This window comes from Podarcis melisellensis (genome assembly GCF_964234715.1).
Source record: "Podarcis melisellensis genome assembly, chromosome: 5".
Lineage (NCBI taxonomy): Eukaryota > Metazoa > Chordata > Lepidosauria > Squamata > Lacertidae > Podarcis > Podarcis melisellensis.
The window spans coordinates 45,092,838-45,114,920 of NC_138537.1; the positions used below are offsets into that span (position 1 = coordinate 45,092,838).

At 42.5% G+C, this 22,083-nt stretch overlaps 1 protein-coding gene across 5 annotated transcripts in view; it reads right to left on the reverse strand.

Moving 5' to 3' along the window:
* The window catches only part of SH3PXD2A (SH3 and PX domains 2A), a 250,113-nt gene that overhangs the window by 157,641 nt on the left and 70,389 nt on the right, over positions 1-22,083 (reverse strand). For 4 of the 5 annotated variants that reach the window (XM_081911989.1, XM_081911991.1, XM_081911990.1 and 1 more), the window contains one exon: positions 10,433-10,508. In XM_081911989.1, the coding sequence (XP_081768115.1) occupies positions 10,433-10,508 (76 nt within the window). Of the gene's footprint in view, positions 1-1,347; positions 1,483-10,432; positions 10,509-22,083 lie in introns of those variants that run through there. The other variant, XM_081911993.1, reaches the window with a different exon arrangement.

The window sequence follows — 22,083 nt, forward strand, 5'->3', positions numbered from 1 at the left end:
GCCTAGCCATGAATTCTAGCATTTGCTGGTGCCTGTTAAGCTTTGTAACCTGTATCCTGAGCTGATGCAAAGATCATGTAATAAAACTTTCAGGATTTCCCAAGCCAATAGTTAAGAGTCTTTCATCTGAGGGTGGGGACCAAGACACTCAGGATGCTTTGCCTCCTCTCTACCTTGGGCCCCATCCTGAGTCCTAGCTTGTTCTCTAATTGTCCACCATCATCCCTCAGGAGCAAAGGTGGCAGTAGGCTTAGTGGGAAGCCTAGAGTGGCCAGGGCACCACTCATCTGGACTCTAGGTGGCTTTCTTGCCAGTGGTCTACTTGGAAGGGGGAAGTACCATATTTTTCTGTGTGTAAAACTAGGTTTTTTTCCTTTAAAATAATGTCAAAAATTAAGGGGTATCTTATACACGGATATATCACCCCCCCCATTTTCTTAAAACTGAGTCCCCAAAATAGTCTTATACATGGGGGCGTCTTATAGACAGAAAAATACAGTAGATCCAGATGGAAGCAATGACCAGCAGTGAACCAGATAGAGCAGGAGGTGGCGGTGATTATACAAGCCTCTCAGCCTCCTCTGAATCGTTTGCTGGGTTAACTTTTGAGTTCATTAGTCTCCAGCCCTTCTTCGCTGCGTTTCTACTCTGGCTCCAGTCTCCAAGCCAGGTGCTGGGAAGTGAAAACCGAAAACCTGAAAAGTGCACACTGAACTATTTTCAGCTGCACTCCTACACTCACTTATCTGGGAGCAAGCCCCACTGAATTTATGAGAACACTCTTTTAGAAGTAGAGCAGGAATTTTGTGCTGCGAAACTCTTTCCATTGCCCATGGTAATACAGAAATCGTGTTAGATATCTGATATGTTAACCTGAAAACCAGTCCATTTTAGGAACTTTGGAAAGCTTCCTATCAGAAGCCAAATCAGGGTTCTTTGCAGATTTTGGCAGTTATGACTCCTCGCAACATTTTGCCTCTTTAAGGTACGGACAAGGGAGTGGAAAAAGGATAATTTGTATGTTGAGTTCCTCAAAACACACAGCAACAAATTTTCTCCCCAGTTCTATCTCTGCAGCTTAAGCACACACTGAACGCACAAACACACAAACCTCAAACCACCACGCTTCAGTGCTTCAGCACACTGAGAGAGCAAGGTCTCAATTCTAGATAATAACTCTAATAACTCTTCAATTCAGGTATATGAAAAAGATAAAGCTGTGCTTGTCTGTTTGGTCCCTGAGCTGGTTACGTAGCTGCAGACCAGCCCACATTATTCACCTGAACAGCTCTCCCCACCCCTCTTGCTTTAAATAAACAAATAAACAAATATATGATATATATCCACCTGAGATGCAATTCATTGGCAGGAGGTCTGTTTTTCTCACGAGGGAGACGCAAATGGAAGCAAAGCCCAGGCACAACTTAGGGGGAAATGCACATAGTGCTGATTCAGGCTATTACAAACTTGCTGAAAAGAAGGCAGTTCCCAGCGTCACTAAACATTCCCCGCCTACTGCTCTCACCAGATGGAAGAATCTGGGTGGAGCCCTAGACAAAAGCTAAGGCAAACACACGGGGGGGGGAATATTTTGTGAGGGGAGGGAACAGAGGTGTTTCCTCGTTTCCATGGGAATGGGGAGCTTCCAAGATTACTATACATCCACATACCAGAACCAGGAAAATGGGAAGGTAAGAAGAAAGCTAGAATGCAAAGCAGAGAAACTAATTCAACCTGTATCAGTCACAAACCACTCCTTCATTTCTCTAACACGATTCTACCTTGTTACTCTCATTTCCTTCACTGTTACTCTCTCTGAGCTTTCATTACCCATTAGAGAAATCTCTTTGGAGCTGCTGTTCATGAAAAACTCCTTCCATATACCCTAGTCCTCTCTACATTCTCATCCATCTCACAGTGACATCGCACAGCTTAAGCTGGACTTTTCTTTTCTCTTTAAAAGATGTTAACCAAAGCTCTACTCCCCCCTCCCATGAATATTTTTCAATATTTGACGTTTGAGATGGGTGTAGTGGAGAGCACATGGTTTAGATTGCCACTGGCCATGAAACCCATAGCCGGTGATGGCTGGTATCCATTGGGACCAATAGAGTGGAAGGCAAGGAGACCTTTTGTTCCCATCCTCTTCCCTACTGAATTCTTCAAGGGCAACACTGAGGCTAAGGAAGAAGCTGAGAGGCAGTGCCACCCTCTGCACTGGTTGGAAGTAAGATGGCAGACAGATTGAGGTTGGTGAGGTCATGTCCCATTTGGCCTAACAGATCATCATCATTGAATGCTAAAATTCAATGCAGCTGTTGTGATGGAAGCTTATGGGCAGCTTTGCCCTTTGGGGAAAGGTAAAATCTTCCATGGGGCCATGGACATAGCCAAGGGGGGCAGGGGGGCTGCTGTCCCCCCATCAAGTAATTCAATAAAAATACTTAACTAATTGAGATTCTGCCCCCCTCAACATAAAGCCCTCCTCCTAACATAAATCCTAGCTATGCCCGTGCATAGGGCCTTTGGGATACAAATAATTAGATGCTTCAGGACAGCTGGGGGAATTTCTAGTTAAGAAATCAGGGAGAGGGGAGGTAGGAAAGCTGTGAAAACAGTTTATGCATTGCTGAGAAACTAGAGGGGTTGTGTACTATTGGTGGAAGAGTGCTAAGCGGAGGCAGAAGGTGGGACTAAGCTTCACATATTTATTCTAAATCCACAGCCAGCTTTTTGCCTGTGGCTCTAGCATATTTACATAAACGATACCTAGCATTTCACTTCAACCGTAAGCAGCAACTGCATGAATAATTGTGTGGTGTGATCTAACATGACTCAGCATTCTTCTGTTTTAAAGGCAACTCATGTTGACTAACCAGTTTATAATTATTTTGGGAATGGCTGGCTATTCTTTATGAGACTAGCTGTCTACCTTTCGGCATACTGTATAATTTTAGCATCCAAAGCACATTATGATTCTTAACTCATCACCAGCCCAATCCCATGCAGTGCTAAGCATACCTAACTCCAGCCTTTTCAGTTGTCGTAGGTGTGTAGCTCCACATAGGATCAAGTCTTCTGAGGCAGTTCCTTAACACCCTCCTCTTTTAGACTGGGAACTGAAGCAGGGAGTGAGCTTCTTGTCTCATGACCAAACACAGGAAGGCTCAATGATGAGCTTTTCTATGGCCAACCTACTCTCACACACTTTCCATGTATTAACTACCACTAATAATTCAACATGTTGAATTTTTTGCCTCTCTTTAAAGCAGTTGTTCCCAAGGTATGTTTGTTGGGGCACCTGCATCATTGGATGGGATTCAACATCACAACTATGACAATTGTTCTGACAGCACAAGCATTTCAGCTTGTCAAATGGAACAATATCCTTTCTGCTGTTCCAGAGCTCCTCCAGAGCCTTTTTTTTTTTTTGGTGGGGGGGGAGACACACACAGAAGTGTGTGGAGGTAGGAGAAAATGAGAAGTTCTGCTGTGCTGGCAGGACTTGTTGCACTGGCCCTCGCCAAGAATTGTTCAGAGATCCCCTATTCCTCCCACAGAACTACAATTTCCAGAGTACCCTGGGAGGAGAGATTGATCATTAAACCACTCTATGAATCATCAGAGGGAAACCTCAAGCCTCAACAGTAAGTGGAGCCAAAGCCTATGAGAGACAGAGGCAGTGAATTCTTGTTTTGTCCCCATTCTCCACCCTGCCAAGTTCCAGAAGGACAACACTAAGCCTAAGGACAAGGAAGATGACAGACTGGGCCTGTCAGTAGAAAGGTAGACAGGTGAGGGCTAGGAGAGGGGCAGGCTAGCCGAGGGCAGGCTGAGGATTGAGCAGCCTCCGGTAAATAAAACATTTGGAGGCTAAGATTAAACATTTTTGTTTGCACATTTTAACACACCCATTTTGGTTTTAAGCATGTGCTTTGGTGGATAGGAAAAGGTGAACTGGCAGGAGTGTCTAGGAGGAAGTATTTTCTTTTGTTTTCAAGCACATACTAAGGCCAAGTCCTGATACTATTGTCATTGTTGCTGTTGTTGTAATTACATTCATTATTATTATTATTAGTCTAAGGAAAACCAGACCAACTTTTTACAGTGGAAGTGATGTGTATACCAACATTCTTATAGTGAGGGTAAACCAGTTTTTTGAAAAGAACAATGATGATTTTTAGACTATTACACCTCTTATTCATGCCAGTATGGTTGCATGGAAAACATCCTGTTTGTTGAAATGTAAAAGTTATATTGACATTTGATCTTTGTATTTATTGGACACTAAGTAAGGCATTTAATTATACCTTTCTACTGGGATGAAATAATGGCTTCGCCTAATTTAAACCCAGAAAAAAACTGTGCCCTTTTTGAAACACAGTTTCAGAAGAACTCATTAAATTGCATAGATGGGAAGAGCACTGCTTAAACTTTAAAGCATAAAGCTAATAGCCTAAAAAGAAATATTCAAATTAACCACCGACTAAGGAACCTGTTGAAGGACCACAATAAGTAGAGCAGAACGAAATTAGTGTGGCTTTCAGTTTAGAGTCTTATTCCAAATTAATATTGCTCCAGGCAGCCGAAGTTGAAAAAAACAAACACTGGAAGGTTTATTTGAATAAATATGGTGTTTGTGCTGCAGCCAGACTCCAGAGTCAATTATCACCGGCATCCTGAAAGGTTTTGTTAGAATTGTCCTACACTTTTTTTTGGCAAGCATAACCACCACATGTATTCACCGTTATTTAAATAACCCTGTACACATGCCAGAATGACAGATGCAATTGCCAGTATGGTCTCTGAAAAGACATCACACCAGATCTTCTTTATTTGGAGCTGCCTTCTGATCCATTTCTGAGCACAATTCAAAGTAAAGTTTATTCCTCACAAAGCCCTAAATGGCTTGGGATGACCACCTCCAGCATGGGATCACCTGTTCCATTATGAACCTGCTCACATACGGCATTCAACATCTGAGGCCTTGTTTCATGTTCTACTACCTTCAGATGTGTTCCTGGTAGGGATGTGAGGGCAGGTCTTCTCAGTGGTGGCATCCGGAGAGTGGAACTACATTCCAACAGGTTTGGTTGGTTGGTCTCTTCTCTCTCTGAGTTTTATTTGGGTGGCAAAGTAGGACTCTATTGCCTATCGATATCAGGAAAGCATCTTCACTGTATTATTTTCGGCACCAGCTTAAAACATTTTTGTTTAGGCAAGCCAATCCAGACACACAGAAGTGTGAAAAGTTATAATAATAATAATAATAATTTATTATTTATACCCCGCCCATCTGGCTGGGCCTCCCCAGCCACTCTGGGCGGCTTCCATAAAAACCAAAAATACAGTAAAATATCACACGTTAAAAACTTCCCTGAACAGTGCTGCCTTAAGATGTCTTCTGAATGTCAGGTAGTTGTTTATCGCTTTGATATCTGCTGGAAGGGCGTTTTACAGGGTGGGCGCCACTACCACTGTAGCTTTGCTTCTCGCAATGAGGGAACCGCCAGAAGGCCCTCGGCACTGGACCTCAGCGTCCGGGCAGAATGATGGGGGTGGAGACGCTCCTTCAGGTATATTGGACCGAGGCCGTTTAGGGCTTTAAAGGTCAGCACCAACACTGCCGCATTCTGGATTAGTTGTAGTTTCCGAGTCACCTTCAAAGGTATCCCCACGTAGAGTGCATTGCAGTAGTCCAAGCGGGAGATAACCAGAGCATGCACCACTCTGGCGAGACAGTCCGCAGGCAGATAGGGTCTCAGCCTACGTACCAGATGGAGCTGGTAAACAGCTGCCCTGGACACAGATTTAACCTGTGCCTCCATGGACAGCTGTGAGTCCAAAATGACTCCCAGGCTGCGCACCTGGTCCTTCAGGGGCACAGTTACCCCATTCAGGACCAGGGAATCCTCCATACCTGCCCGCCTCCTGTCCCCCAGAAACAGTACTTCTGTCTTGTCAGTATTCAACCTCAATCTGTTAGCCGCCATCCATCCTCCAACCGCCTCCAGACACTCACACAGGACCTTCACTGCCGTCACTGGTTCTGCCCCAGTGGTTTTATATCCCCTTCCCTCTCATGCAGCTTTCTGAATGTTTTTATCTCATTGCTTATTTGTTTCATTCGCTTTGTGAATTGCTCAATTTATGAAACATTTCAAAGCGATTAAAGACATCAGCAATCAAAACATATATAAAAAGTCACATATAAAACAGTAATTCAAATCCAATACAGATACAGATTAGAATAAAAATATCCACTTAAAAGTGATGTTCTTTAAGGTCTTTGATAGTTGCCAAAGAGACAACAGAGTCACAGAATATATGATATTGAAGAGAGGGTGAATTCCAAGGGGTAGGAGCCACCACACTAAAAGCCCAATTCCTACACTGTACAGGCAGAAACTCCTGGCAATATTGCATCTACATGAATTATTTCTTTTGTGTTTTTGTGTTTTTAATCTGGGAGCTGCCTTGGGGAGCTAACAGGCATAGTAAGAAAATGTTCCAAAACAAACAAACAAACAAATGCCTGACAACCCCAATTGCCCCAGAGTAATGTTTTCCTGCGGGAAACATAAAGTACAATATATACACATAGCTATCATGTAAACTGTGAGGCTACCAAGAGGAATTTTGCAGAGTCAAGTATGAAGCTTCCCTCAGTCAACAACATCCCTTCACAGGAAAGGAGTCTGATGCCTCTCCTAGCAGGAGGATTTCATTACAAGCTTCTTGTTGCTCGATTTTCAATTAAGGTTTATCGCCAAGCATTTGTTTAAACAAAAGAAAGGCTTTGACTGTAAAAACTACAGGGTGTTTTCTAATTAAAGTAGCAGGTTAATTCAATGTTGTTTGGTGATGTCTTGATGTTCAGCCAAGTAATATCCCCACCCCACCCTGAGTGGCCTGTTCCTTTTCAAAGCTTTACGCTGCAGAATTTTGTCTTCTGCAGCTAGAAAAGAAATCTTAAACAGTTGGGAAAGGAGAGAACAGACTGATACTGAAGGGACTGGAAATGAAATGTGAACTTTGAAATGTATTCTCACTGAGATAATTTCATCAGCTCATAAACCCAGCACTCATGGTCTGAAGTTGTTTAGAGTGAATGGGTAGACAGATTCAAAACCTGCTTTAAAAAAAAAAAAGCTAAATAAAACTCTGATGATGAAGGGAGGGTGGGACAGTGGTTGTCATGGCACACACTGTGGCAAGTGTGTCTAAATTTGATCAAGAGATCATGCACCCATAAGGTCTAGAAACTTTTCATGGCTATGTTATCAGCCAGATGAGAGATTGGATACAAGTTTTGACAAAATAAGCACCAAGGGTCAACTCTTGAAGTGAGAAAGAATGAAACAGTTACACAGGTGGAAAGGGCAGCACTGTGTGAAGTTCCAAAAGAGCAGGCAAATATTTCAACAGAGCTTGTGCGGGAGACTTTACTAGCTGCTTGTCTCTATAATCTGCCTAAATTTATGTGTTGAACCAACTGAGCATTTGAATACAGGATCCTGTCCCTCCTTCACACACAGGTATACAAAGGCAGCATACTAACTTGTTGAAAATGCATTATTTCCTAGCTTACACTTTAGAAGTTTTTTTGGGGGGGAGTGTAGAGGGAGTGAACATATTGTAGATTTTTATGTGACGGGTATCACAGGATGGCTTGACTGTTTACATAGCCCCATGTATCCTGGATCATATGTACAGTAGCTATTCTCGCTGCGTAAGTGCAGTAACTGCTTTTCCAAAAGACAAGATGGCTAAGGGCAAGAATTTATTTTTACAAGGCCACTTCCAGACTGTCGCTGTTTTGTGGGCAGGATTCAATCACATAATGGCAAATTCAGGTTACACATTTAAAGTGGATTTGGTGCTCTTGGGCAACAAGCCCCAAAATAAATAAAAAATGGACTTTTTGTGGAAAAGAAAGTAACAAGAAAATGTGCTAGGAAAGATGGGCTAATGTAATACAACCTTTTACAATTTCCCCACAAACAAAATAGAATTAAGGTTCAATAAACAGTAGACATTTCCCATCACGGCAGGGCTGGAAAGAATCTGGAAAACATGATGGCAGCCTTTCGCCAGCAAGTATCACAACTTTATCATCAGTATTTGCTTACACGGAAAATTGGCATATGTGCACCTCTAGTGGTGCAATGGGTCAGTGCATCTGGCTGTTAACCAGAAGATTGGTGGTTCAATCCCACCCTGCACTAGATGACCCTTGAGTCCTCTTCCAACTCTACAATTCTATGATTCTACCACATAACCTCCCTGCAAACTTTGTGCAAATCAGTCAAAGCAAGAGCTCAATAAACAGATTGGCCCATGTCTTATCCCACCCCATGTAAATTTGCCTTCATGGTCTGTACTTGGAGAAAAGGCTTATTCTTACTTTGAAGACAAAGGGCAATCTTTTAATGGGTTTCAAGCCTCCTCCACATCAAACCACACCATTTATTCTGGAGCACAGTTCAATAAGCCAACCTACAAGGCAGCTGCCATAAAGCATCTAGCAACTAATAAAACAAGAGAAAGATGGTCTCGATCATGTGCACCAGTAATTAACAATGAGCTGGAGTTCCCAGCGTCATCAAAACTCTTCCTCTGTGAGTTCAGCTGGGAGCAGTTTTGTGGAGACAGATGAAAATACTCTCTGCAAAGGAAATCATGGCAATATTTATATACCTCTCTGCTGCACAAATCATGTCAGAGTTGAAAGGCTGTTTTTATTTTTTGGCCTGGCTCCCTAAAACTCTCATGCACGCATAATTTTTCCTCGTACCTAAACAATTAGAGTGGTATTATTTGCTAAGACCCAGAAGTGCACAAGCAAGCAAAAAAGAAAGGCAGACCAGAGGGAGCTAAACCTTTGCCTTTCATTTTTAATTTATTGACATTGTTATTTCAGCCCCGGTATACATTTTCAAATACCTTTGAAACATACCTAAAAGCAGCTGAACTCTCTGGACAGATTCTACCAGTGTGGGATTTATGTACAAGCTAAGTGAGCCATGGATTAGGGCTTCAGTCATGAGAGACCTCTATATACCACCCACCCCCCATTAAGACATTGTGTTGTCTCCAGTGCTAGTGCTACTGAGAGTAGACCCAGTGAAGTTAATGGGCATGACTATTAGGCTCATTAATTTCAGTGGGTCTAATCTAATTTACTTGGATACAACCCCAAATGCCAAGTTTTACATAATCATGAAATAAAACCTTTTAAATTTGATGTCATGTGCAGAACACACATGGTACATGTTGTACTGCCTTTTAGCATACAATGGTACTTTGGGTTGCAGAGGCTTCAGGTTACAGACACTTCAGGTTACAGACTCCGCTAACCCAGAAATAGTACCTCGGGTTAAGAACTTTGCTTCAGGATGAGAACAGAAATCGCACGGCGGTGGCAGCAGGAGGCCCCATTAACTAAAGTGGTACCTCAGGTTAAGAACAGTTTCAGGTTAAGAACGGACCTCCAGAACGAATTAAGTACGTAACCAGAGGTACCACTGTATTTATTAAGTGCTAAACTGTGTGAAAAGCTGCTCTTAGAAATCACAATAGTTAACTGATTTCTAAAAATTCCCAGTCAGTGCCTGAATCCCCTCTGCTTTAGTAAAAAAAGCACTACAACAATGACGTATTAAAAAACCCTTCTCTAACAGTCCTTAGTGTGGAATTTGTCATTTTCACCACCAAGTGGAGATTTTCATTGGGCTACCCATTATAACCTCAATAAGTCCTTACTAGTTAGTCACTGCCACTTTGGACCCTATCAGTGTATAATGAAGTTAGGATTTTTGGCCCAATTGATGCCGGTCCATATCATGGTTCTATATACAAGCACCATTGGATCTGGCTCTAGCTTTACATTCTAAATATTTTAATTGGTTTAGAGTTTTTACTACAACCAACCAAAATATAATTTTTGCTATTTGAGCAAATAAATGAACACGTTTTCCCCAATCCATTTCTCAGGGCTCATCCAGACTTTTGTGTCATGTTTCTAGGCACAAGTCTGCATTCCATGCTCCTTGCCCACCCCTCGCACTTCCCCCTAAAAATGCACCCTGTACTACTAAAAACAATTACACAAAAAACCTGAATTGCCATTTGTTCCACTTTGGCATTCAAGAGGGGGTTTTCCTGGGGGAAACAGCAGGGCAAAAAGAGAAAAAGTAAAGTGTTTGGAGATGGACCTGGAAAGTGTGGACCTGTGCCTAAAAAGCGTGGGGCAAAAGTGATGTGCAGATGAGTCCTCAATTTGTGTAAATTCAGTAAACAACTGAGGCATTAGCATTTCTTCAAAGATCCTGCCTAAAAAACCTGGTCTGGACACCTGTGGATGAGCCTACTCATTCCCTCAAAGGCCCTTTAAAGACAAGGTGTCCAAATTTATCAAAAGGTCTGTTACCTGGAAGAAATGGGATGATTCTCTTCTTGGGATCTTTCTGGCCTCCTTCGATAGGGAATTTATCCAGAAGCTGCATCTGCAAAAGAAATATTTAGTGTGAACAAAAGTCCATCACCCCCTTTACCCACTCCCACCTCAACAACAACATGGCCTATTTTCCTGGCTGTAACAGATCTTGAAAGCTGCAGGAGCAGCTGTGTTCAAGGGCAGGATTTTTTAATTTTTTTACAAATACAGTTCAGTGAACTTGGTTGAAGAGCGACAAGGTTCCCGAGAGGGCAGGGAGAATTACATCAGAGTTGGGACAGGACCAAAGCCTGGAGTTCCAGCAATTCCCAAATTAACTATTTTGTACTTTCATAATAAATGAACACACAGTGTGACCCTCATCCATGTTCTGGGTAGCAATCCTGTAGGGTCCACCTATCCTCTAAGACAGACCACCCACCTGACGAGAACTGCTGCCTCAGAACCAAAAGAGGTTATTTCAATGAAGCATCCAATGTGGTTGTTGGCAGACCTCACCTATCTCCCACACATTGTTGCGCTTCTCTGTGCATCTTGATGGACAGGCATACATAGAGCAGAGGAGTTTCCTGGGGATCTGGAAATACTCTCTTATTGTGATCCCTGGGACTTTGTTGGAACAAAATGAGTTCTTACAAAGTGGAAGATTGTATCAACCTTTCTGGAAAGACCCTCCCTTCCCTGCTGACCACACACTGTCTGCACGTTTAACTCAGTGTGCGGCCATTGCAAATGGCATCCATTACATTCATAATATATAGAAAATTTGGCAAAGTGATTTAATAATAAGGCAGATAAATATTTAATCTGTTAAAAATATTAAATTTGAGATTTTTTAAATGCCTGCTTTAAGTTTCAACTATCACAGTATAATGGAGACAGAAGTTTGTTTGTTTTTTTAAAAAGTTGGGTTGCTGCCAGGTTCTTTGGCAGGAATACTCCCATGTTTGTGTGTGCGCATTCACATACGGGACCATATTCCTCCAGCACTGTAGGAACAGAGGACAGGTTCCTGAAGGATGTGTAGATATGATGGGACCACCTGATTGGCAGAGATCTTGAAGCTGGAAAGGCTGCATGGTACTATAAATAATAATGATTTCATTATCACCATCTGCCAGATGACTGTCACCATCTGCAGTGATCAACTCAGCACAACACAAAGGGGGCAACACACAGTGCTAATACATCCCTTCAAGCATCTCCACTAATGTGGATAGGAATCATTGAGATGGAATTCAACTGAAAGTGCTCACAGTGGACAAATGTGCATAAAACACACACACAGGAAAATCAGATCTGTGCAATCCACATGTACCTTAATACTCTGGTGTGTATGCAGTCTATGTTGAAAATGGCAAACACTACATTTTCAACTCCAGGAACTCCATAGCAAAGGGATAGCATTTCAGAACAAGGAAGGATGGAAGGTGTGCCCACCATCAAGCGTAACATAAGCCAGACTCCAAATCAGGCACAATAGCATTACATCGGTTCACATGTAAAGGAATTGCCCTGTGATTACAATGGCTTCTAAAAAAACCCACTACAAACCAGCACTTCAAAACATCAGGATAACACCTGGGGAGGGATGTAAATATAAATGTTTGGAGAACCATTTCTTCCAACTGGATTCCCCAAACAAATGGGTGGGTGGCTGTCAACACAAAAGTGGGGTTAAAATGAAGTATGGAAACACCCTAAGCCATCTCCATCAGTTGAGAACCCTATATTTTGCTGCTCCTAATAGATATGTTGGAAGAATACCCACTAAGATTTTGAGAGCAAACTTTCCTTCAAAGAAAGACGCCTAATGTTCTCTCTCAGGAGTCTAACTATCATGGAACACTGGACCCTATCTGCTAGCATCAGGCTGGAAGGAAAAAGACCTACCTGCATGGAGAGTTAAGGAAGAGGAAAGAACCATCAGGCTTCCTCATTTGCAAGTCACCCTGATGAAGAAACAGATTGTGGCTTTAATGCTTCTTAGACAAATTGTTTCTCTGCCAATTGAAGGTGACTTTTTTGAGGAGGGTGGGAGTTAAAGGATGTTTTGTTTTCCTGTAGACAGAGTTCAGGCTGTCTGGGGTCAGTCAGGGGTAAGATTACTTTTGTTCAAAGGAGAATGAAGGTATAGTTCAACTCCAGAGTTTGCTGCCATGACATTTTTATCCAGGAAGAGAAGTGTCTCGCTTTACTCTTAAGAGTGACTGACTCAGTGAGCCTACAGCTGAGACAGGCACATTCCTAGGGTTATTCTTGGAGGTAATCTTGTTTGGCTGATGTGGGCCTTTCCTAACCACATCAAGATGGTTGTGTGGTATATAACTAAGTACTGTTTATCCACAAGGCTGATATCAGTGGAACAGATGCAGCAAGCTGCAGCTGCAAAATTCCAAGATCTCCCATCACCGGATAATAGAGATACAAGTAAAACAGGTTGGCCATAAATGTCAGCAGTCCACAGCGACCTGACTGCAGGATGTAAACCAGTCTTCCCCAGCCTTACTAAGGGTGACTGGGGTTTAATGTCAAAAGCATCTGAAAGGCAACAGGTTAGGGAAGGCTGAGCTAACCTTTAAAGTGAATGTGTGAGTGGCGGGTGGTGAGCTTCACTAATAAGAGATATCACATGTGCTGCAGTAACTGTGTGGGAGAAGGGAGTCACCAGAAGGATAACCAGTGCTGTTAGCTAAATATCCAATCAAATACATGGAGCCTAAACACCCTTGCTCAGTTAAAGGATGCAGAAAGCTTGCAAGTCCACAACAGGTATCAGCTAAGGCTGCTGCCTTATTCTCTTATTTAGTCAAAAGGCTTTTTTAACCTAATTATTTTTTACCTTAAACTTTAGCGAAAGGAAATGGAAGATGGTAGCAACATCAAACTGTCTCGAGCAACCCTGTAAGAATGGATGAACTTTCTGCTGAATATCAGGGAGGGGGGGACAGTCTGTTCTTCCTTTTTAAGTAACAAACTGGGTCTCATAAAAAAAGGAAACAACTGCAAATAGCTGTTATGGTCCATTTGCTGGGGGTTGGGGGAATTATAATTAGTAGCAATAGTATCAGTACTTTTAATACAGAGATGGGATGTCTCTGGCCTTCCAGATTCTGTTGGTCTCCAACTCCCATCAGCCGCAACCAGCATGCCCAGAGGTCAGGGATGATGGGAACTGCAGTTCTAACAAAGCCTGGAAGGTCACAGGCTCCCCATCCCTTATTTAATAGGATCAACTGATAGTTATAAAGTAGTGATCTACCATTCAAGAACCATTCATGAAATGACAGAATAATTGTGCTGTCCAAGCGAAAAACAGTACAAAAGAGGTAATTTAGCACTCCTATGTTTCCATATGCATATGAAAACAATAATAACTTACTGAATCAGGTAGGCCCATCTTGTCCAGCATCCTGTTCTCAGAGTGGCCACCCAGATGCCTGGGGAAAACCTGCAAGCAGCACCTGGGTGCAAGAGCACTCTTCCCTCCTGCAGTTTCCAGCAACTGGTATTTAGAAGCATATGGCCTCAGCCGAGACAGCTATTGCAGAGGAAATGTAATTATCTGCCGAATCTGCTCATCAGTCATAGAAAGAGCCTGTTTTAAAGAGGCCAAGAGCTTTCCCTCTGTGCACTAAACTCTTAATTTAGCCTGACAAAGATGACTGCAAAAGCTTGTACAGGTTAATTCATTAAAAGTGTTGTATTCAGTGCTGCACAAGTGCAATGTTCTCCTTGTGCAATGGGACGTCTTCCTCTTCTCTGCCATTGCAACCCAAAATCTCCTCTGGAGGGTCCCCTTGACCCTCAAGAGCAGATTCTGAGAGTCTTGGGGGGTGCATAGGAGAGGAAAAGAGGAGAAAGTTCTGCTGTGCAAGCAGAACAGCAGCATTTGATCCAACCCATAGTCTTTAAAGACTTCAATCTTCCAAATTATGTAAGTAAAATAAATTTTGCAAAACATGAACTACACCCAACTTTAGATTAAGTGCTTCAAACCAGATAGTTGAAATCTGATGTTCCAGTTTATTCTACTCCTCAAAGCATCTTAGGAACAAATTGTTTTATGGAATAAGATGTCATCGGAGTGAGTGATCAGACTTTTATTTTTTTACCATGCTATTTGCACAGTGTGTGTGTGTGTTTAATCATGTAGCTATGTTTGCCTATTAAATTAGGATATGCAAACACTTCACTACCACCCAGAGCATAAAAAAATGCAGACATGTTCAAGTAAGCCACAACTTTCCAATTAAAAATGATCGACCTGTTCTCACATGAAACCAAAGGTATGAAATTCTGTGCTTGAGAACTACAGGCTGAGGTCTATACAGGTCCCTAGGATGCAGTCGAAACCCTGCAACAGTGGCACAACTTGTGATATAGCACATTGTGTTCATTGCTGGAACTCTCCCAATACACTGATGGAACTCTCGCAATACACTGATGGAATTGACGGAGCTATTCCACTAGTGAAAATACACGAGAGAAGTGGCCAAAATGGGGTGGACATTTGAGTGGGACATCTTTTTCAATCCACAGCTACATCATCATCAACAGTGCAACTTTACATAGGCTCCAGACTACTCAAAACAATGGGAGGGGGGAATTAAAAATGCATCACCATCTTCCACCCTCCCATGACAGCCCCACCAGTTCATAGCACACCACTACCAACAGAACGGGTGGCAACCATTTTAGGCATGTCCAACTGATGGGCAACCACCAACACACAGGTCCTTGTGACCTGGAAAATGGAGGAATGGGGGCAGAACGGACTTATGCACACTCTGCCTACACACACGGGAGCCAGGAACAGAACCCCCTGCAAAATGGTTGCTGCCTGTATATAAACTCCACACAGGTAGACCAGGAAGGAAGGAAGGAAGGTGATAGTGCTTGTCTTCCACCATCCCCCTTTCCCATATTGCAAAGAGAAGCCAATGTTCTTGATCCTTTGGGGGGGGGTGTCCATCACTATAACACTCGGCGCTTTCAATTTAACGCAGCACTACAGACAGCATTGCTTCCACTTGCCACATCATAAAACGAACGTTGATGATGCACTGCCAAAGGAAACAGCTACTACCCCACGATCGACCATGAACGTCAGGCGATCTGCCGGTCGATCACGTTCGACTTGTTGGACATGCCTGATGTAGAAGAACATAATGACAACATAAGTAATTACATCATGTAACATAGCCGCAGCTGACAGTGAGGGCAGATTGCAGTGGAAGGAAAACAGTGCTGCATGTGATGATCATGGATCAGAACAAAAATCAATGGCTTCTTACATCTCTCCAGAAAAGTGCCTTTTCCTAACTGCATTGCTGAACAGTATTTCCATACAGACACAATTCAATAGCAGGGAGCAATGTCCTGGATTTTGAAACACTGGTAGGTTTGTGCAATCCACACTGTCATATGTTTCAAACAAAGCAGACTTTTGTCTGATCTGTTCCCCACTAAGAGCACAATGGCCATCAAAAACAGAAAACAATAGTTTCGAACACAACGGCGCATGAGCTTGACATTGTCAACTGAAACAGGATTCGGGATCATAGGGGATTATACTAGCTGGGCAAAGTATAACTAAAAAGAACTTGCCAAAGTAAACAATCACCAATTTTGTTGACAAGGTTGAACAAGCTTGGTCAGTCACTCTTCCCCACCCCCCACCCCGCCTCACATTTTTTAAACCTAATAAAAACCTAAAGCTGCTTTGCCCATACCCCCCTCAATCTTCCAAACACACAAAACTCCCCCCAAAGGGAATTAAGCAGGAGTCCAGATAAGGACTCTATCTTTCGTGTGGCGAGACGGGCAGCAGCAAGCTGAACAGATCTCCTGCCTTGTGGGAGTTTCACAAGTACTGCAGCCAACAGGGTGAAAGTTTCACAGAACAGACCTTTTAAGCCTTGGTGGCCAGTTTTTATCTTTGCAGTTTTATGGTCTGACTTGGTCTGCTTCTTAAAACTAGTTTAGTGGATTAGGGAGAAGCATCGAAACTTCTTTAAGTTCCAGTTCAGTACGTATAGCCCTGATGTAAACATACAAATTATTCTCCTAACTGCATGCCTATACACATAGAAAACACCACTTTTTGGTAAAACATGCACACATAAGTTTTCTAATGCAGGCGAGACCTTAGCCCTATAGATGTGTTGCTCGCTGTAGCGCATAAGTGTTCAGTGTGTAGAACAAGGAGTAAAGCTATGCTTTAAGCAGTGTCCCAAATGCCACATTTCCCCACCTGCCCCCAGTAACAATCTACTGTGCATGGTTGGTGAGAATGCTGCCTTCTGTGAGTATCATTTTTCTCAGCTGAAGGGCACCATTTGTCAGTGTTGACTGCGTACATACACACCCCTCCAAGGCTATGTATTTGTCAAATGGTCAGGCTGGCGTTAGTTTCAAATGCCTGCTCAGCAACAAAGTTCACTTGGTGATCCTGGATTAGTCACCATCTCTCAACCTAACCTGCCACACAAGGTGGCTGTGAGGACAAACTGTGAGGCGATTATGATTTTGCTTGTACAGTTGGCTTTGTATGGCTGTGCCAGGGTTAAAGTTGCCTTGCTGCAGCTGTTTTACCACTGCACTGAATTGTGAATGCTTTTAAAAATGTACTAAATTGGGATGGGGTTTTTTATTTCTTTTCTTCTTTTACTGAACATTGCTTTCATGAGGCAGCCAACAATTGTATCATATAAATAAATGGGAGAGAAGAGAAAACAGGTATGCTGCCTTTAGCTCCTTGAGGGAAGCAGCATATGAACAAAAATAATGTGTGAAGGAAAGTGGCATTCTCCCACCTCCTCACGCTCAGAAGACCTTAGTTCTGTTTCATTTGGATTTCCCCCCTCAAAGATACATATATTTTACTGTTAATCTTTCAACAAATAATAATAGTGCACACATAATATCCATTTACAATACAGGTGCTGCATTTTCCATTTACAAAGCTTTTATAGATCAGCTAGAAACGAGTCTCTCTCTTTTTTGCATATGTTTACAATATTCCCCAAAATATATATGATTCAGCATTTTCCTGTTTTTTTATTACACATAATAAAGTTGATTAAAACACACACACACACACACAACAGAAAACTCTAGCACTCTGCAGGATCAGAAGAGTGCAATCCTCAGAAGTATGTCCACCTGAGCTTACTCCCAAGCAAGGGTGCATATTGATGCAATCTTACACTTTACACCCAAAGCAAAGCTGGGTCCTGGAAATAAGGAGGAAATTGGAAACAGGACGCCAGCTGCCTTCCACCCAAACAAAGCAAGTTGTTAGGAAAGCATGACAGTGACTGGGTGTGTCACTACAGAAAAAAAGATACTTCATGGGTTGGGCTGAGAGCTCAGCTGCTGCAAAGCTATCTTGTTTTATTAGAGGGGAGTGGGAAGATTTGGCTTAGGGAACAAGATAAACAAACACAAGGTCCACAAACCTAAAACCAACCAACCTATTTTCAGCCAGTTTCAGGGGACAGCCTTGCAATCAACCCTCAGGGTCCTAAGAAGGTCTGAAGAACACAGTCATGTGCAACTGGTGTTACACAAGCAGCTAAAAAGTCATTTTCCTGAAGCTTACACACATTTATAAGCCACACAATTAACTTTAGTGTTCAATTAATTCAACAGGTTGCCTTGCTGAAGTCAATTTTATTTGATTTATATTATTTTCACTATAAATATCAAGTCAGTGAGGTGTAATGGTTACAAGTGTTGGGACTAGGACTTGGGAGACCAGGGTTCGAATCCCCACTCAACCATGAAGCTCAGTGGGTGACCTTGGGCCAGCCCAAGTCTCTCTGCCTAACCTACCTTGCAGGGTTGTTGTGAAGATAAAATGGAGCTGTGGAGAACCATGTACACCATCTGGCCCTTGAGAGGGCAGTCCCCCCCCCCCAAGTCTTTTACTGCTTTAAAACATCTCTATTAAATATAGCCACCAGGCATTTGAAAGGGATCTCCTCCTCCCTGGTTTCAGAGGCACGTGGCTGAACTGGCACCGGCCATGGCCCACCTGTGCTTGCGACTCTTTCACTGATGTGGGTTGCTGGGGGAGTGAAAGTCATGTGTGCGCTGTTGAAAGCATTGCATGTTGCTACTGCCAAACTCAGCGAGGAGTGATAAGGATGGCTAAAGGAAGGCAGCCAGGAGAGTGGAGAGGGCAGTGGACAAGAAGAGATCAGAAATAAAAGACTCAGAAATGTGGCAAGCCAATGGGAAAACCAATGGGATGGAAATGCAATGAGACCTGTGTATGGGGAGGTAACAAAGACATGGTGGCCGTCAGAGGGATTTCAACTCTACCCCCCTACTTGTGAGGGTGAGGTTAGGGGACAATGCCAAGGGCCATCTCTGGTGAAAGAAAATAACACTTTATTAACAAGGCACAAACATGAACCCTGGACTCGTATTCACTATAGCTGTGAGCAGTGCTCTTTTTCTGGGGGGACACATACCCCTAAACATTTTGTGAATCTAAGTTTGGCCTCATTGAAGGGCAGTATTTCAATATGAGTAGGAAAATGTGAGTGCCCCTAAACATTTTTTTAGAAAAAAAGCACTGGCTGTGAGTGTAACTTCATGGAAGGAAGAGGGGGAGGGGACTCCCCTCCCCAGACTCAAAGCAAATCTCCTTTCTGACAGGTGCTGAAATACAGCGCCATTTATTTCTACACTTAGAGCTTTCTGCAAAGTTGAGTGGCAAGCTGAAGATAGCAGGCCAAGAGAGAGAGAGTCTTTGAAATTTCACCCTGGCTTGGAGCCTTGGGGATTAGCACTGGTGTATGAAAACAGAACATGAAAGAGAAGAAGAAGAAGAAGAAGAAGAAGAAGAAGAAGAAGAAGAAGAAGAAGAAGAAGAAGAAGAAAAGAAAGAAAGAAAGAAAGAAAGAAAGAAAGAAAGAAAGAAAGAAAGAAAGAAAGAAAGAGTGTGCACTGGGGTAGTCTGACCAAACTGCGGGAGGCAGTGGAAGACAGGAGTGCCTGGCGTGCTCTGGTCCAGGGGGTCACGAAGAGTCGGACACGACTAAACAACTAAACAACAACAAAAAGCACTGGGGTATGGGAAGAGATGGTTCTCTCTACCTTTTCATGTGGAATTATTGATTTCCCATACGCACTCCTGACTCTCAGGCAAGAAGAATCCACATCTCCCTGTGGGATTGCTTATTAAACACACACACACAAATCAATAACATGACAGACAAGCCAGATAACAGAAGATAAGAGTGATATTGCCATTCCATTCCATATGGAGGCAAAATATTAGGCTGGGCAGATTTGGTTTCTGTGTGACTTGAGGCAAGGTTCTTATACTATCTCTTAGTGAGCCTCTTTAAACTGGAAAAATAGCTTGATCCCTCTCATGAGTGACCAAGGGCAAGTACACACATTACAGCCACCAGACTGAGATCACTTTAAATCATTCCACACAGCAGCTGTTTTCACAGGATAACCCATTTGTGGGTAGCGGCTTGCTGCTATACTGACTGGAGAACCATACAAATACGTAGTCAGAAAGCTTTGCAGTGGTATCGAAACTCACTCAAGTCACTGCAAACACACCTGGCAATGTGGTCATATCCAGTTTAAGCAGCCTTCATATATTTGTGTCTATGTGCAGATTATCCCAGGGACAACATTCTCTGGGTGAGGTCAGACAAGATATGTTAACTTCAGATGTTCTATTCTCAGGCACAGCTTCACTTTCAGCCTCAGTTTAGTATTACCTGTTGGTTGGAACAGTGTCTAAACTGGCAAATTATTGTTAACACTTCAAAACTTGATTTCCAGCTGCAATTGGAGAGCAAGCTCTAACCATAGTTTGCAGATTTAGAGATCACAGCAAACTATGGTTAGAACCAAACTGCAAACCGATCAGGAAGTCATGTGCAAAATGTACAGATGGAGGTAGCTGAGGAGCCAATGGCTCATTTCCAATCCACCAAATCATGCTCTAGTAGTTCAACTGAACTAAGGTAAGTAATGCTTCCTTCAATATATGGCCAGCTTTGTACTTTGCCTATCCTAGACTGGAAGAAACATAGGAAGCTGCCTTATACTGAAACAGACTCCTTAGTCCATTTAGCTCAGTACTGTCTACACTGACTGGCAGCAATTCTCCAGGGTTTCAGACAGGGAAGCAGCTCCCTCTAAGTCTAAGACTATTATTGACACGTACTTAGGAAACAAAAAAACTTATACAAGTGGAAGGTCCCTGTATTGGACACTAGAACTACTGATCAACAAAACACAAACTACACAGCAAGTTGTGTTTTGCTGATCAACAGGGAAATGGGTTAGCTGCAATTTTGCAGGAAGAGGCTAAGCTTGTCACTTCTCTCTTGATATTTGGCAGCATACCAGGATTAATGGAACATAGGAAGCTGCCTTATACTAGGTCTGCCTATTTATAAAGTTATTTTTATTTTCTTCATAAAATTTATACACCACTGGATTGTTAAAAAAACACACAACAACCCTCAAAGCGGTTCACAAAAAGATAAAACAAAAACTAGTTCAACATTGTCTCCACCGGGTGGCAGTGACCCTTCAGAGTCCAGGACAAAGGTCAGCAGCTTCACTAGAAATACTGGGGATTGAACTTGGCACCTTCAGCATGCAAAGCATATATTAGGTCCCCCTCTAACAATGGATAATCAAATTATGTTTTGCACCCCTACTGCCACTTAATTTTTAAAAGTCTTTGTTAGTTCAACGTCATTGGTCCATCAACAAATATTTTAAAACCTGCATCACAATTTCATTAACATAATCCATAAGAGGAAATGTGTGAGCATCACCTGCTCCATATACAGTGGAGCCCATGTAGAAAAGCTGTCCTGAAAAGTTCACCTAGTAGATGGAGCATAAATATTGCAAATGAATAAATAATGTGACCACATCACCAGGCTATAATGACAGCACTCCTATGTTGCCTTCAAAGCATGACAAAAGTAGAGTGCAATCCCTTAAACATGAGGCAATCAGAAGACTTGTGAAAATTGGACTTTTATACTGAAAGGGCTATTAGCATCAGGTTACATCAATGTGGAATTTCATTAGAGCAGAAGGAAATAACAGTGTGAAGTTGACTAATTTAGTAATGTGAAGTGTGCTGGAAAGAAGCTTATAGAAACTAATATTGTATGAAGCAACAAAGTGTAAATGAAGAATCTGTAGCTGCTTCTATCAAACAATAAGCAACAGATGGAAACTCGGGATAGGAATCACGTATTCAGTATACTTGAAGCCCAGGTGCCTCTCCCATCCAAGCCATCATTTGTGCTAATTAAAGAAAAGAGCAGCTGCTCTCCTCTGAAAAGTAAAACCAGCTCTGCCATCCGGGATCAAATGGAATGATTAACACACCCAGTGTGCCTTCCTAGAGCATTGTGGCTTTCCAGGGATCTAACTCTAACAGAAAAGGAAGCTCAGATGTGAAGTGGTGGGTGCTGGAAAAGTTTTGACTGAAACCTTTGATAGGCGAGGGGAATTCAAGAATACATATCAAAGAGATTTTCCCTAGCGGGAAGCATGAATATAAGATTTATAGAGGAAAACCTTGGCTCACCTTAATTTTTGGCCCAAAAATGTTA